A 13,832-nucleotide genomic window follows, 5' to 3' on the forward strand; every position below is an offset into this window, starting at 1 on the left:
AAGTTATACCACAGCTGCACAGTTATTTTATTTATTATTGAACTTGATGTTATTTTATGTTATTGAGTTTGAATGTATACAACTTGATGTTACTTGATGTTCAATAAATTTGAAAATGTTAAGCTTGGCATTAGCGTTCTATTGGGGCGATAGGGGAAGGTGGGGCTTGAAAACTCCCCCTTGTCCAAAGTGGGGGATGACAAAAAAAGTTTGAGAACCACTGAGCTAATGCAACGAAATTTCGTTTTTATCTGTACTGTAAAGTTCAAATTTGAACGACAATAAAAAGTAAGTCTAAGTCTAAGACCCACAGACACTGGCTGAGTAACAACAATATGAACGTTGCATGGAAATTTCTCTGCCAGTTTCTGCATCCCACAGGGATTCTTTTTTTGTGTTTCTGCATCTGTGCTTCCCACACAATGGTTGCAACATTGTTTGTCAACACTTTTTGCACTCATTTTGTCGCACATTTGACCCTCTGATGTTCTGTGTACCTACACTATGTCCTCCCCGTCTAGGCCTGCTGTGTGTGTGTGTGTGTGTGTGTGTGTGTGTGTGTGTGTGTGTGTGTGTGTGTGTGTGTGTGTGTGTGTGTGTGTGTGTGTGTGTGTGTGTGTGTGTGTGTGTGTGTGTGTGTGTGTGTGTGTGTGTGTGTGTGTGTGTGTGTGTGTGTGTATGTGTTTGTGTGTGTGTGTGTGTGTGCGCGCGTGTGGTACACAGAACATCAATTTCCACACTTCTATTAGCCCGTGGTCCAGTGGACCCCGGACATCTTATATGTAATAGAATTGTGTAGGGGGGGTGTATGATGTGTGTTCATTAAATATGTATTCTGATATATGTTCTTCACAGAAAATGAGCCAAAGCCAGTGAGTCTCAGTTTGAAAAATTAATTAATTGTATCATTTTTCTTTTGATAAAAATCGAAAACGGGTCCCACAGACCCGAACACCACACAAGGGTTAAATTCAAAGGAGAAATATTTAAAAAAAACACATACTTTTTTACATACACATACAGGGGAGCTCGATTTACAAACTTAATTGGTTCTTGAACAGGGTTCGTAAACCCAAAAGTTTGTATAGTAAAGCAGAGTTCCCATAAGAATCTATGTAAACATGAATAACTTGGTCTAACCTCGCCAAAAGCTACTGTTTTAGTAAGAAACACACACTTTTTGAAGAATATACAGTACAGGCCAAAAGTTTGGACACACCTTCTCATTCAATGCGTTATTTTCATGACTATTTACATTGTAGATTGTCACTGAAGGCATCAAAACTATGAATGAATACATGTGGAGTTATGTACTTAACAAAAAAGGTGAAATAACTGAGAGCATGTTTTGTATTCTAGTTTCTTCAAAATAGCCACCCTTTGCTCTGATTACGGCTTTGCACACTCTTGGCATTCTCTAGATGAGCTTCAAGAGGTAGTCATATATATATATATACACACACACACATATACATATCAAACCAATATAACAAGGCAGTAATGGCTTAACCATCTCTTTTTTATCCAAACAACACAACATTATTACAGCAAGCTTAAAGGTCAACAGGCACGCACATACAAAAGTATTGTTGGTGTGCTCCGAAACTAGGAACATTTATGGCATTGTGTCACTCTGGGATCACCTTAAGTCACTGCTAGCTATAGCACAAACTAGCAGTATGAGGCGATCCTTCATCGGCTTGTGTCCCGGTAGTGCCTTCTCTTTCACTATAATAAAGGTCCCCTGTGGCAAACTTACTGCGGAACAAAGCCCCTTGTTATGATCCGCTGCCCGGATCATAGTTTTACGTTTTCAAGTCACATGTGTTTTCAGCACCTTGTTTGGTTTCTGTTGCCATGACGGCAGATTGTGATCACCTGCCTCTGGTTAGCGTTTGGGACGCGCACCTGTTGCCCAAGCGCTAATCAGAGGGCTATTTAGTCTTCGCCCGGGCAGCACTCTGCCTGGCTTCCTAATTTGCTTACATGCAACAAGTATCGACCTTTTTGATTCCTGATAGCTTTCAGGCTATGCTATTTTTTTGCTTGCTAGCTCCCATGCTAGTCGTTTTTGTTTTTTCTGTCTGATTTGTGGAAATAAATCATTTTCCTACCTGCAAGCTGTGTCCGAAGCCGTCTGCATCCTTGGGAGAACACCTCGCACCACGATGCGACCCGGTCGTTACAGTAGGAAGCCAGCAAGAAGAAGTTCTCTCGCAGCGAGCATGTCGGAGGAGATGGACGAAGGTGCGTGGATGGTGTTGCGAGCGATGGAGGCGGAGACTCTCCGCTATTCCCCTTCGGAGCGCCAGGACCTGATCTGGGGTCCTAACGGAAGGTTGGTCCCAATCCACTCCGTTTGGCCCGAGGACATCGCCACACCTCCGCACCACCGGACGCGTCAGCGAAGACGGAAGCCACCCAAGAGGTCTTCACTTCGCTGCCAAGACGCGCCACTCCCTCAATCTCCTCCACCGGTACACAGCAAGCTACATTCAGCCCAAGATTCCCCTCTTCAAAGGTCTGTTAATCTCATCAACTACCTTACCGAAGACTGTTATGACTGGCCTGTCAATCACTGGGACTGCAGCTATGACGTCATTCCGTCGGCACCCCCTGATGACACGCCGCTTGATGACGTTGTCCCGTCCATTTTGGATGACGTCATAGACAAAGACTTTTTTAGACATTATGTCAATTCTTCCTGCCAGCCATTTTCAAGTGACTTTAATTCTAAGATTAAGCTTTATCAGGACATTTTTTTAAGGACTAAATCTAGTCAGTCCCAGTCTCAAGTGGGGGGCGACAATAGACATTTTGGACAATTTGGGGGAGAGGATTCTACCCTCCCCCTGACCTCCCTCCACCCACCCTTGAAGACGGTTCCAATCCGCAAGGAGCGCGTCTGGGATCCGCTTTTTGAGGGGGGGGGCTAGTACTGGGAGCTGTGCGAGTGGGGTGGCACAACGGCGTGCTAAGCTGCAACCTCCTGCTCGGCCACCGCCACCAGTCCGACGGCCTGCTAAGCCGCAACCGCCAGCTAGGCCACCTGCACCTAAGCTAGCGCCAAGGCTAAGGCTAGCACCAGCTCCACCACAGGTACCAGTACCTGCACCTCGACTGGTTCTCACACCAGTACCTGCACCTCGACTGGTTCTCACACCAGTACCTGCACCTCGGCTGGTTCCCACACCAGTACCTGCACCTCTGCTGGTTCCCACACCAGTACCTGCTCCACGGCTGGTCCCCGCACCAGTACCTGCACCACGACTGGTTCTCGCACCAGTACCTGCACCACGACTGGTTCTCGCACCAGTACCTGCACCACGACTGGTTCTCGCACCAGTACCTGCACCACGACTGGTTCTCGCACCAGTACCTGCACCACGACTGGTTCTTGCACCAGTACCTGCACCACTACTGGTTCTTGCACCAGTACCTGCACCACGACTGGTTCTCGCACCAGTACCTGCACCACGGCTGGTTCTCGCACCAGCACCTGTACCACGACTGGTTCTCGCACCAGCACCGGCTGCCACGACAGCGACTCCGGCTGCCACGACAGCGACTCCGGCTTCCACGACAGCGACTCCGGCTGCCACGACAGCGACTCCGGCTGCCACGACAGCGACTCCGGCTGCCACGACAGCGACTCCTGCTGCCACGACAGCGACTCCGGCTGCCACGACAGCGACTCCGGCTGCCACGACAGCGACTCCTGCTGCCACGACAGCGACTCCTGCTGCCACGACAGCGACTCCTGCTGCCACGACAGCGACTCCTGCTGCCACGACAGCGACTCCGGCTGCCACGACAGCGACTCCTGCTGCCACGACAGCGACTCCGGCTGCCACGACAGCGACTCCGGCTGCCACGACAGCGACTCCTGCTGCCACGACAGCGACTCCGGCTGCCACGACAGCGACTCCTGCTGCCACGACAGCGACTCCTGCTGCCACGACAGCGACTCCTGCTGCCACGACAGCGACTCCGGCTGCCTCAACAGCGACGTCGACTCCTCCGGCTGCCACAGCGACGTCGACACCTACCGCTTCCACGGCGACGTCTCAGCGACCTCGAGTGATCCGGCTGCGCAAGCAGCTCTCTCAGAGGACTCAGAGGCTGCTGAAATTCTGGCGGCACTCACGCCCACCTTCTCGGCGGCCACGAATGTGGCCTTACCGTGGTCGCCCGCCTCGCCAGCGGCGGCGGCGTTCCATTCGCCGCCGCCACCTGACCCTTCCCCGGTGGATTCGGGGACACGTGGCCTCTCGACCCACCACCAAGTCACCCCCCCGCCCGCCCTTGACTCGTGAATTTTTTGCTTGGTTTTTTTTTCGGGTTCCAGTTATTTTTTTTGTTTTCAAGGGACATCTGGAATCTGTCCTTTTAGGGGGGGGTGCTGTTATGATCCGCTGCCCGGATCATAGTTTTACGTTTTCAAGTCACATGTGTTTTCAGCACCTTGTTTGGTTTCTGTTGCCATGACGGCAGATTGTGATCACCTGCCTCTGGTTAGCGTTTGGGACGCGCACCTGTTGCCCAAGCGCTAATCAGAGGGCTATTTAGTCTTCGCCCGGGCAGCACTCTGCCTGGCTTCCTAATTTGCTTACATGCAACAAGTATCGACCTTTTTGATTCCTGCTAGCTTTCAGGCTATGCTATTTTTTTGCTTGCTAGCTCCCATGCTAGTCGTTTTTGTTTTTTCTGTCTGATTTGTGGAAATAAATCATTTTCCTACCTGCAAGCTGTGTCCGAAGCCGTCTGCATCCTTGGGAGAACACCTCGCACCACGATGCGACCAGGTACCCCTTTTGCTGATAAAATCCTCAAATTGAAGGTGCCGCGAGCCGGAGGCTATGTCGCAAAAACGCTAGTTCAAAGCTGTTGTCTAGGAACTCGAAGCTACATAGCAAGACTGTAAAGTATGTAAAAACACTGTTTAAACATCTCAAAATGCCACAAATTCAGTCAGCCATTTAGAATATTCCGCTCCGAATACCTTCGGCTATTTTTGGAGATTGACATCCTGGTTGTTACGTTTCTGCACTCTGACCATGTTATCAGATCAGTCATTCTGAAATATGCAAAAATTGATGTGGTGGTGTTTATCATTCAGAATCCTTATGTAAAACAAGAACACACATGCTTGGCTTTTTTTATGCATTAGAAATCCAAAATTAATGATTGAGTGAAAAGATCGAGGGTCCTCTGTTGCACTCATTAAAGTCCTACTGAAACCCACTACTACCGACCACGCAGTCTGATAGTTTAGATATCAATGATGAAATCTTAACATTGCAACACATGCCAATACGGCCGGGTTAACTTATAAAGTGCAATTTAAAATTTCCCGGGAAACTTCCGGCTGAAAACGTCTAGGTATGATGACGTTTGCGCGTGACGTCAAGGGTTGAAGCGGAAGTATTTGGACACCATTGTATCCCAATACAAACAGCTCTGTTTTCATCGCAAAATTCCACAGTATTCTGGACATCTGTGTTGGTGAATCTTTTGCCATTTGTTTAATGAACAATGGAGACTGCAAAGAAGAAAGCTGTAGGTGGGATCGGTGTATTAGCGGCTGGCTACAGCAACACAACCAGGAGGACTTTGAGTTGGATAGCTGACGCGCTACTGTCCTCACCCTGACTTCCTCCGTCTCCGGGCCGCCGACCGCATCGATGATCGGGTGAAGTCCTTCGTCGCGCCGTCGATCGCTGGAACGCAGGTGAGCACGGGTGTTGATGAGGAGATGAGAGCTGGCGTAGGTGGAGAGCTAATGTTTTTAGCATAGCTCTGTCGAGGTCCCGTAGCTAAGTTAGCTTCAATGGCGTCGTTAGCAACAGCATTGCTAGGCTTCGCCAGGCGGTACAGCATTAACCGTGTGGTTACAGGTCCAGAGTTTGGTAGAATTGTTGATCTTCTGTCTATCCTTCCAGTCAGAGGCTTATTTCGTCTGTTTCTATATGCAGTTAAGCACGATGCTATCACGTTAGCTCCGTAGCTAAAGTGCTTCGCCGATGTATTGTCGTGGAGATAAAAGTCACGGTGAATGTCCATTTCGCGTTCTCGACTCTCATTTTCAAGAGGATATAGTATCCGAGGTGGTTTAAAATACAAATCCGTGATCCACAATAGAAAAAGGAGAGAGGTTGGAATCCAATGAGCCCTTGTACCTAAGTTACGGTCAGAGCGAAAAAAGATACGTCCTGCACTACACTCTAATCCTTCACTCTCACGTTTCCTCATCCACGGATCTTTCATCCTGGCTCAAATTAATGTGGTAATCGTCGTTTTCTCGGTCCGAATCGCTCTCGCTGCTGGCGGCCATCATTGAAAACAATGGGGAAATGTGAGGAGCCTTTCAACCTGCGACGTCACGCTAATTCCGGTACTTTTTTTATCAGCGACCAAAAGTTGCGAACTTTATTGTCGATGTTCTCTACTAAATCCTTTCAGCAAAAATATGGCAATATCGCAAAATGATCAAGTATGACACATAGAATGGATCTGCTATCCCAGTTTAAATACAAAAAAATAATTTCAGTAGGCTTTTAATACTCTCTCTAAAAACATCCAGAAAGCGCTAACAATACTCCATTTACATGTCATGACCTAAAAACTAACCAAATATGAGTGATATTGTTATTATAAGCGCCAATGCAGACGGACTATCGTAGCCACACAGCGATAGCGGTGAGCTAATGCTAGCTTAAGCTGCTATTGTTGACGGCTGCTTCTGCTTGGTCTCAAACTTGCCAAATGTAAATTCTCGATTATAATTCATGCATTTCTCACCTGGTAGTAGACAAATGTGGCCATGGATTGACAGGCTGGTCGACTTGCCCGTCCCCGAGATGGTGAAATAGACTTCAAAAGACATTTACTACAGGAACATTTTTTAACTCTCCGTGAGGATTGTGATTGATCCTTCATCCAAACGGAATTATATGATCATCCCGTCGGTCGGCATCCCAGCGCGAGTGGACATATTACAGTGTTTGTTTTATTTTGGTTTGTTATGCTTATTTTGTATGTTTAGCACTTGCAATGCTGCGGATGCTATAGTGTCACAATGGAACTGCATGCATCACTCGGTTTATAAAACTTATTGCTCATCCTCATTGTGTTCGGGCTCAAAAATATAAGTTCCTGGATCATAGAATAGAATGCCTTTTATTGTCCTATACACAGGTACAGTGAGATTAAAAGCAACTCCAGTATCAGTGCGCCAGTCTACAAAATATGCAAAACATAGGAAGAAAAGAAAAAGAAAAATAGTGCAAAAGGAGGTAAGGTCCTGAGAACGATTTATGTTCAATGTGTTGTTTACAGGAAATAAATATTATATTATATACATATATATAGAAGCATTCGGATTGTGGGTGGAAAGTAACAATTGCACACAGGATCATAATTTTTCCAGAAGTAATGCACTGCAAAAAGTCAGTGTTCAAAAACAAGAAAAAAAAATACAAAAATTAGGGGTATTTTATTTTAACTAAGCAAAATTATCTGCCAATAGAACAAGAAAATTTGGCTTGTCAAGACTTTCCAAAACAAGTAAATTTAGCTAACCTCAATGAACCCCAAAATACCTTAAAATAAGTATATTCTCACTAATAACAAGTGCACTTTTCTTGGTAGAAAAAAAAGAGACATTTTTGCTCAATATGTTGAAAAATATTCTTATATTAAGTAAATGCTAGTGCCATTATCTCGACATAATGATATGCGCTCGGCATATTTTTCATGCTTGAAGTAAGAAATTATTACTTTAAAAAAGTAGTTTTATACTTGTGAGTGTTGATGACACAGCTTTGCATCAGTTGATATTCTAGTTTCAAGCATGTTTTAGTCAATATAGGTCATAAAATCTCAGCAACAAGCTGTAATATCTTACTGAGATAATGTAGGACCAAAACCCTTAAAACAAGTAAAACATTCTAACATAAAATCTGCTTAGTGAGAAGAATTATCTTATCAGACAGAAAATAAGCAAATATCACCCTTATTTGAGATATTCAATCTTACTTAGGTTTCAGTTTTTGCAGTGTGGTTGTTGTCTCTCACAAAGTGTGCTTGATTAGCATTGTTGTTGTTGGGGAAGGGCTCTATGGTTCCTAGCGCAATGTCCCACGATCACGTGACTGGCTTCCTCATTATCTCTCAAAATGGCCCGGGAATCTCCGTGAGATTGACTTTGTAAGACTTGTGGTGTCATAAATCAGATATACCGGTATATGATTATAGCGTCAATATAGAGACAACTTGTTTTTCCACTCTACTGGTACTTTAAGTGTGCTGTTATTCTTGATCCTTAGGATATTTTAACCAAAATGTCATTGACGTGGGTTTAAAAAAACACAAATCACCTAATTGATTACAGCCGTGCGGCAAGTAAGAGGCTGGAGACGTGAGGGTGCAGCTCACGTATTAATCAGTGTCATGATTATAAAAAATGCCTCATATTTTTGTTTACTACAGTGGAGAGTTAACTTCCGATACAAAATGTCCCCGCAGTTTCTTTCAATGCCTTACAATGCATAGTACTCTCTGCAGCTAAGTAACTTAAAGCCCCTCATCCTTAGCCACAGTAAATATTTGGTGCCTCACCTCTGTTTTGTCCCTTGTTCTAGAACTTTCTGGGCAGCAGCTTCAGTCATAGGCTGCCATGGCTCGTGGGTGCGAGAGTCGTCGTCCGAAGGCTGCCGATGTCCACCTTTCTCTGTCCTCTTTGTGTGATCGGCCACGGGGCCTAAGCACATCACCACGTCGAAGGACCAGTTTGTCCACAATCAGCTCCTGCAAAACTCTAGCAAGGCCTTGTCAGTCAAGCCCCCAGATCCAGAATCTCTGGATGGATGGCTTCACTCAAGGAGATCAGCAGCATCCTGCCACTTGTATTCGTATTTTTCAGCTCATACTCGATTGTACTGCATTACTTAGTACGCACGCAGCGACCCGTGCTTCGGTTTTGACTGCCACCTTGTTGTTACTTTCTTTCCTCCAAGCACAGCAAGCTTCACATGCATTGTTACCTCTTCTGCTATCTACCTCTATAAACGACATTGCGTAATATGCAAAAAAAAAAAAAAAGATTTTGCTTTATGCATTTTCTACTCTTGATCGTAATGTTTATTGTAATATAGCTATATGTATTTGTATCCTCACCTTTTTTACAGTTTAAGGCTGATTGAAAGGTTTTTTGTTTTGTTTTTACAAATGGGACACAGAGTCTTGTTCTTTTTTTGTCCATTTTAAACAGTGGAACCTCTAAAGTTGATTTTCAAAGAAGCTACACCAGAATCCACAGACTTAGACCTCGATGATGACCATAGAACAAGAAATGAGCCTTAAGAGACGACGTAGAAAAGCGGTACACGCTGCTCAGTACAATATAGCTAAGTCGACACTTATAGAAAAGAACGGAACAAAGTGCGATAGTTTTAAGTGAAGACACCAGCATGTGAGCATGTCTGTCATCAGTGGTCATCAAGGGTGAGTACACGTTTTATTGTTTATTGGTTTTTATTGATTGGAAACTGTTAACTTCTTTTTACACGTGTATGATAACGTCAAATAGTCAAATGTATGGCATTTTTATGACAACCATGGGTACTTTAACTTTTTAAGCAGTCATCCTTTATATCTCCATAAGCATGCGTACAGATTACAATATGTTCCTTTAATATTACAATCTAGTCATATTATCATATTTTTTCGAGCAAAATGTAAACTTTTTGGCAAAATTGAACTTTATTCATAGTGTTATAGTTTGTCCCAAATGCTGTATTGACCTGAATATAAGACAACCATTTTTTCAAGCCCTATCCTTTGGAAAATTATTCTTTATGACAAAAATCAAATACTTTTTTTACAATCATGTTTTTATTTCAGTGAAATAACAGTATACAAAATGGTTGTATTTCATATCATCCCTCCCCATTTTGCTAACTTGCGTACAGCGGGCCTCTGTTGGCGGCGGCATCTCTCCAAGTCATTGGGGTGTGCGCGAATGCCAGTAAGAAAAGCTTCGACTCGCTTTGTTGTTTGGTACCACCTGTTGGGTTGCATATATACAGTATATACAAAACCCAAAACCAGTCAAGTTGGCACGTTGTGTAAATCGTAAATAAAAACAGAATACAATGATTTGCAAATCTTTTTCAACCTATATTCAATTGAATAGACTGCAAAGACAAGATATTTAACGTTCGAACTGGAAAACTTAGTTATTTTTTGCAAAGATTAGCTCATTTGTAATTTGATGCCTGCAACAAAAGCTGGCACAAGTAGCAAAAAAGACTGAGAAAGTTGAGGAATGCGCATCAAACACTTATTTGAAACATCCCACAGGTGAACAGGGTAATTGAGAACAGGTAGGTGTCATGATTGGGTATGAAAGCAGCTTCCATGAAATGCTCAGTCATTCACAAACAAGGATGGGGCGAGGGTTACCACTTTGTGAACAAATGCGTGAGCAAATTGTTTAAGAACAATATTTCTCAACCAGCAAGGAATTTAGGGATTTCACCATCTACAGTCCGTAATATCATCAAAAGGTTCAGAGAATGTGGAGAAATCACTGCACGTAAGCAGCAAGGCTGAAAACCAACATTGAATGCCCGTGACCTTCGATCCCTCAGGTGGTACTGCATCAAAAACCGACATCAATGTGTAAAGTATATCACCACATGGGCTGAGGAACACTTCAGAAAACCACTGTCAGTAACTACAGTTCGTGGCTACATGTGTAATGCAAGTTAAGACTACTATGCAAAGCGAAAGCCATTTATCAACAACACCCAGAAATACTTTCGAGCTGCACCCGAGCTCATCTAAAATGGACTGATGCAAAGTGTAAAGGTGTTCTGTGGTCTGACGAGTTCACCTTTTAAATTGTTTTTAGAAACTGTGGACGTCGTGTCCTCCGGACCAAAGAGGAAAAGAACCATTTGGATTGTTATAGGCGCAAAGTTGAAAAGCCAGCATCTGTGATGGTATGGGGGTGTATTAGTGGCCAAGGCATGGGTAACTTACACATCTGTGAAGGCACCATTAATGCTGAAAGGTACATACAGGTTTTGGAGCAACATATGTTGCCATACAAGCAACATTATCATGGACGCCCCTGCTTATTTCGGCAAGACAATGCCAAGCCATGTGTTACAACAGTGTGGCTTCATAGTAAAAGAGTGCGGGTACTAGACTGGCCTGCCTGTAGTCCAGACCTGTCTCCCATTGAAAATGTGTGGCCACAACGGCGACCCCGGACTGTTGAACAACTTAAGCTGTACATCAAGCAAGAATGGGAAATAATTCCACCTGAAAAGCTTAAAAAATTGGTCTCTTCAGTTCCCAAACGTTTACTGAGTATAGTTAAAAGGAAAGGCCATGTAACACAGTGGTAAAAATGCCCCTGTGCCAACTTTTTTGCAATGTGTTGCTGCCATTAAATTCTAAGTTAATGATTATTTGCAAAAAAAAAATACGTTCCTCAGTTTGAACATTAAATATTTTGTCTTTGCGGTCTATTCAATTGAATATAAGTTGAAAAGGGTTAGCAAATCATTGAATTCTGTTTTTATTTACGAATTACACATCGTGCCAACTTCACTGGTTTTGGGTTTTGTAAATGTATTATGTTAAAAGACCTGTTCTGTTTTTAAGACGTTTTATCTTCGAAAAAAATATTACATTTAGGTCAATACAGTACTTCTTTGTATTGCAAAAGTTAGGTTTGAGAACACTTTTTTTTTTTACATTTCATATCGGCGGTAACTTCTTTTTACACATGTTGATTGTTAAAACTTTACTTACAAATACATGTCTGTACAATCCAATTTTTATTGACCCTGAAATAAGTTATTTTTTAATAACATTATTGCCCATGAGAAAATGTTGTTTCAAATAACCAAATATTTGACCTTAGAGGTTCCACAAGTGTTTCCATTCAGTTAAATCCCATTATCAGGTATGAGTGACTACTCAGGTGCTTAAAGTAGATTTATTAGTCTTGGCTAAAATAAATCCAACGACTTTTTAGGCAGAATCTCGTAGGAGTGGGAAAAAAAGCCATTTAACAACATGTCAACATCATTAAAGAATTTTCCCTCCCTTCCTCATTAGACATTCAGTTACCTTCACATGGGACTTTTATCAATAATCATCCTTTTTTCTACCTTTTTACTCCCAATTTGTATTCATTAATGGCCCAAAAAGGTCAGACACAGCACTTCTTCATGTGTGTTTCTTCCTGCCAAAAACCAGCAGATTAACGTAACATTCTTGACTTGGACAACACAGCTCATTCAAGCGCACGAATCCCAGATACCACACACACATACCAGAACGTTCCTTTAGGTGCCAAAACCGTGACTTGTTATACCCCTCCCCACCACTTGTCTGTGTTTGTGTGTATTTATTATTAAACATTGCATTTATTAGTGCCGCGCATTATCCTCATGTACACTCTCCACTAGTGAAAAAATCAACTATTTTATTGTCAACCCTCCTCTTCCTGTCATATATTCTGATGTCAGAAATAAAGTCTTCTAATTGAGGATTACAATGACTATCCTTTTTTATTTGTCACACACCACTGGCTAAGAATGATGTTGATTATATCCCTTACTTTGTGTTTACTTGCAGCAGTTAAAAAAATAATGCAGTGGGAGTGAATGTACGCAAACATGGAGCCATCAATATCATTTTACTGCATTCTCTGCATTCTGGTTCCTAGCGTAAATGGAATGATGACAGGCCAAATGACAAACTTGTGTATATAATCATGTTTTAACAAAATATAGGGAGTGTTTTAACAACCAAAGACAACATGAGGAAAGCACAGGCTAATTTAACACAACTTAAAAATGCTTTACGTGACAGGAAACGGGTCCCTATAACGCAAAATGATATTTTCCCATCCATCATATCCCAAAGTCTAATATCTGCTATTAATGTCATGATCCGTCGCCTGGATCATGTTCTGTTTAGTTTTGAATTCCCTCAGTTCCTGTGTTGAGCACCCTTGGGTTTGTGTTTTGGTTACCATGGGTGCTGATTAGTTTCACCTGCCTCTGATTAGTGTTCAGCATGCTCACCTGCTGCCGGGCACTAATCACAGAGCTACTTATTCACGTTGTTCGCCACACACTGTCTGGCTTCCTTATTTGCTTTCATGCAACAGTTTACGTCGGTTACCATTTGGATTCCTGAGCTAAGCTTTGTCATGTGCTAAGCGTTTTTTGTTTTCTATTCCGTTAGCTTCCCGTGCTAACGACACGCTAATGCTCTTTTGTTTGTATCCCGCAGGATTTATGGACATTAAATCATTTTCTTGAAGGCCTACTGAAACCCACTACTACCGACCATGCAGTTTGATAGTTTATATATCAATGATGAAATCTTAACATTGCAACACATGCCAATACGGCCGGGTTAACTTATAAAGTGCAATTTTAAATTTCCCGGGAAACTTCCGGCTGAAAACGTCTAGGTATGATGACGTTTGCGCGTGACGTCAAGGGTTGAAGCGGAAGTATTGGGACACATTGTATCCCAATACAAACAGCTCTGTTTTCATCGCAAAATTCCACAGTATTCTGGACATCTGTGTTGGTGAATCTTTTGCAATTTGTTCAATTAACAATGGAGACTGCAAAGAAGAAAGCTGTAGGTGGGATCGGTGTATTAGTGGCTGGCTACAGCAACACAACCAGGAGGACTTTGAGTTGGATAGCAGACGCGCTACCGTGAGTACAGCTTTTGCTTCCAAACATTTGATCGCTTGCCCGTACGTGCGTGGCTCTATGTGCATGTCACGT

General features: G+C 43.2%; 1 protein-coding gene across 2 annotated transcripts in view; it reads left to right on the forward strand.

Moving 5' to 3' along the window:
- Positions 1–12,563, forward strand: part of si:dkey-178e17.3 (somatomedin-B and thrombospondin type-1 domain-containing protein) — a 75,995-nt gene extending 63,432 nt beyond the window's left edge. For both annotated transcript variants that reach the window (XM_062024235.1, XM_062024236.1), the window contains exon 5: positions 8,643–12,563. In XM_062024235.1, coding sequence (XP_061880219.1) covers positions 8,643–8,748 — 106 coding nt within the window. In that variant the 3' untranslated portion in view covers positions 8,749–12,563. The remainder of the gene's footprint in view (positions 1–8,642) is intronic.
- Positions 12,564–13,832: the final 1,269 nt, after the last annotated feature.

This window comes from Entelurus aequoreus, linkage group LG17 (genome assembly GCF_033978785.1).
Source record: "Entelurus aequoreus isolate RoL-2023_Sb linkage group LG17, RoL_Eaeq_v1.1, whole genome shotgun sequence".
NCBI lineage: Eukaryota > Metazoa > Chordata > Actinopteri > Syngnathiformes > Syngnathidae > Entelurus > Entelurus aequoreus.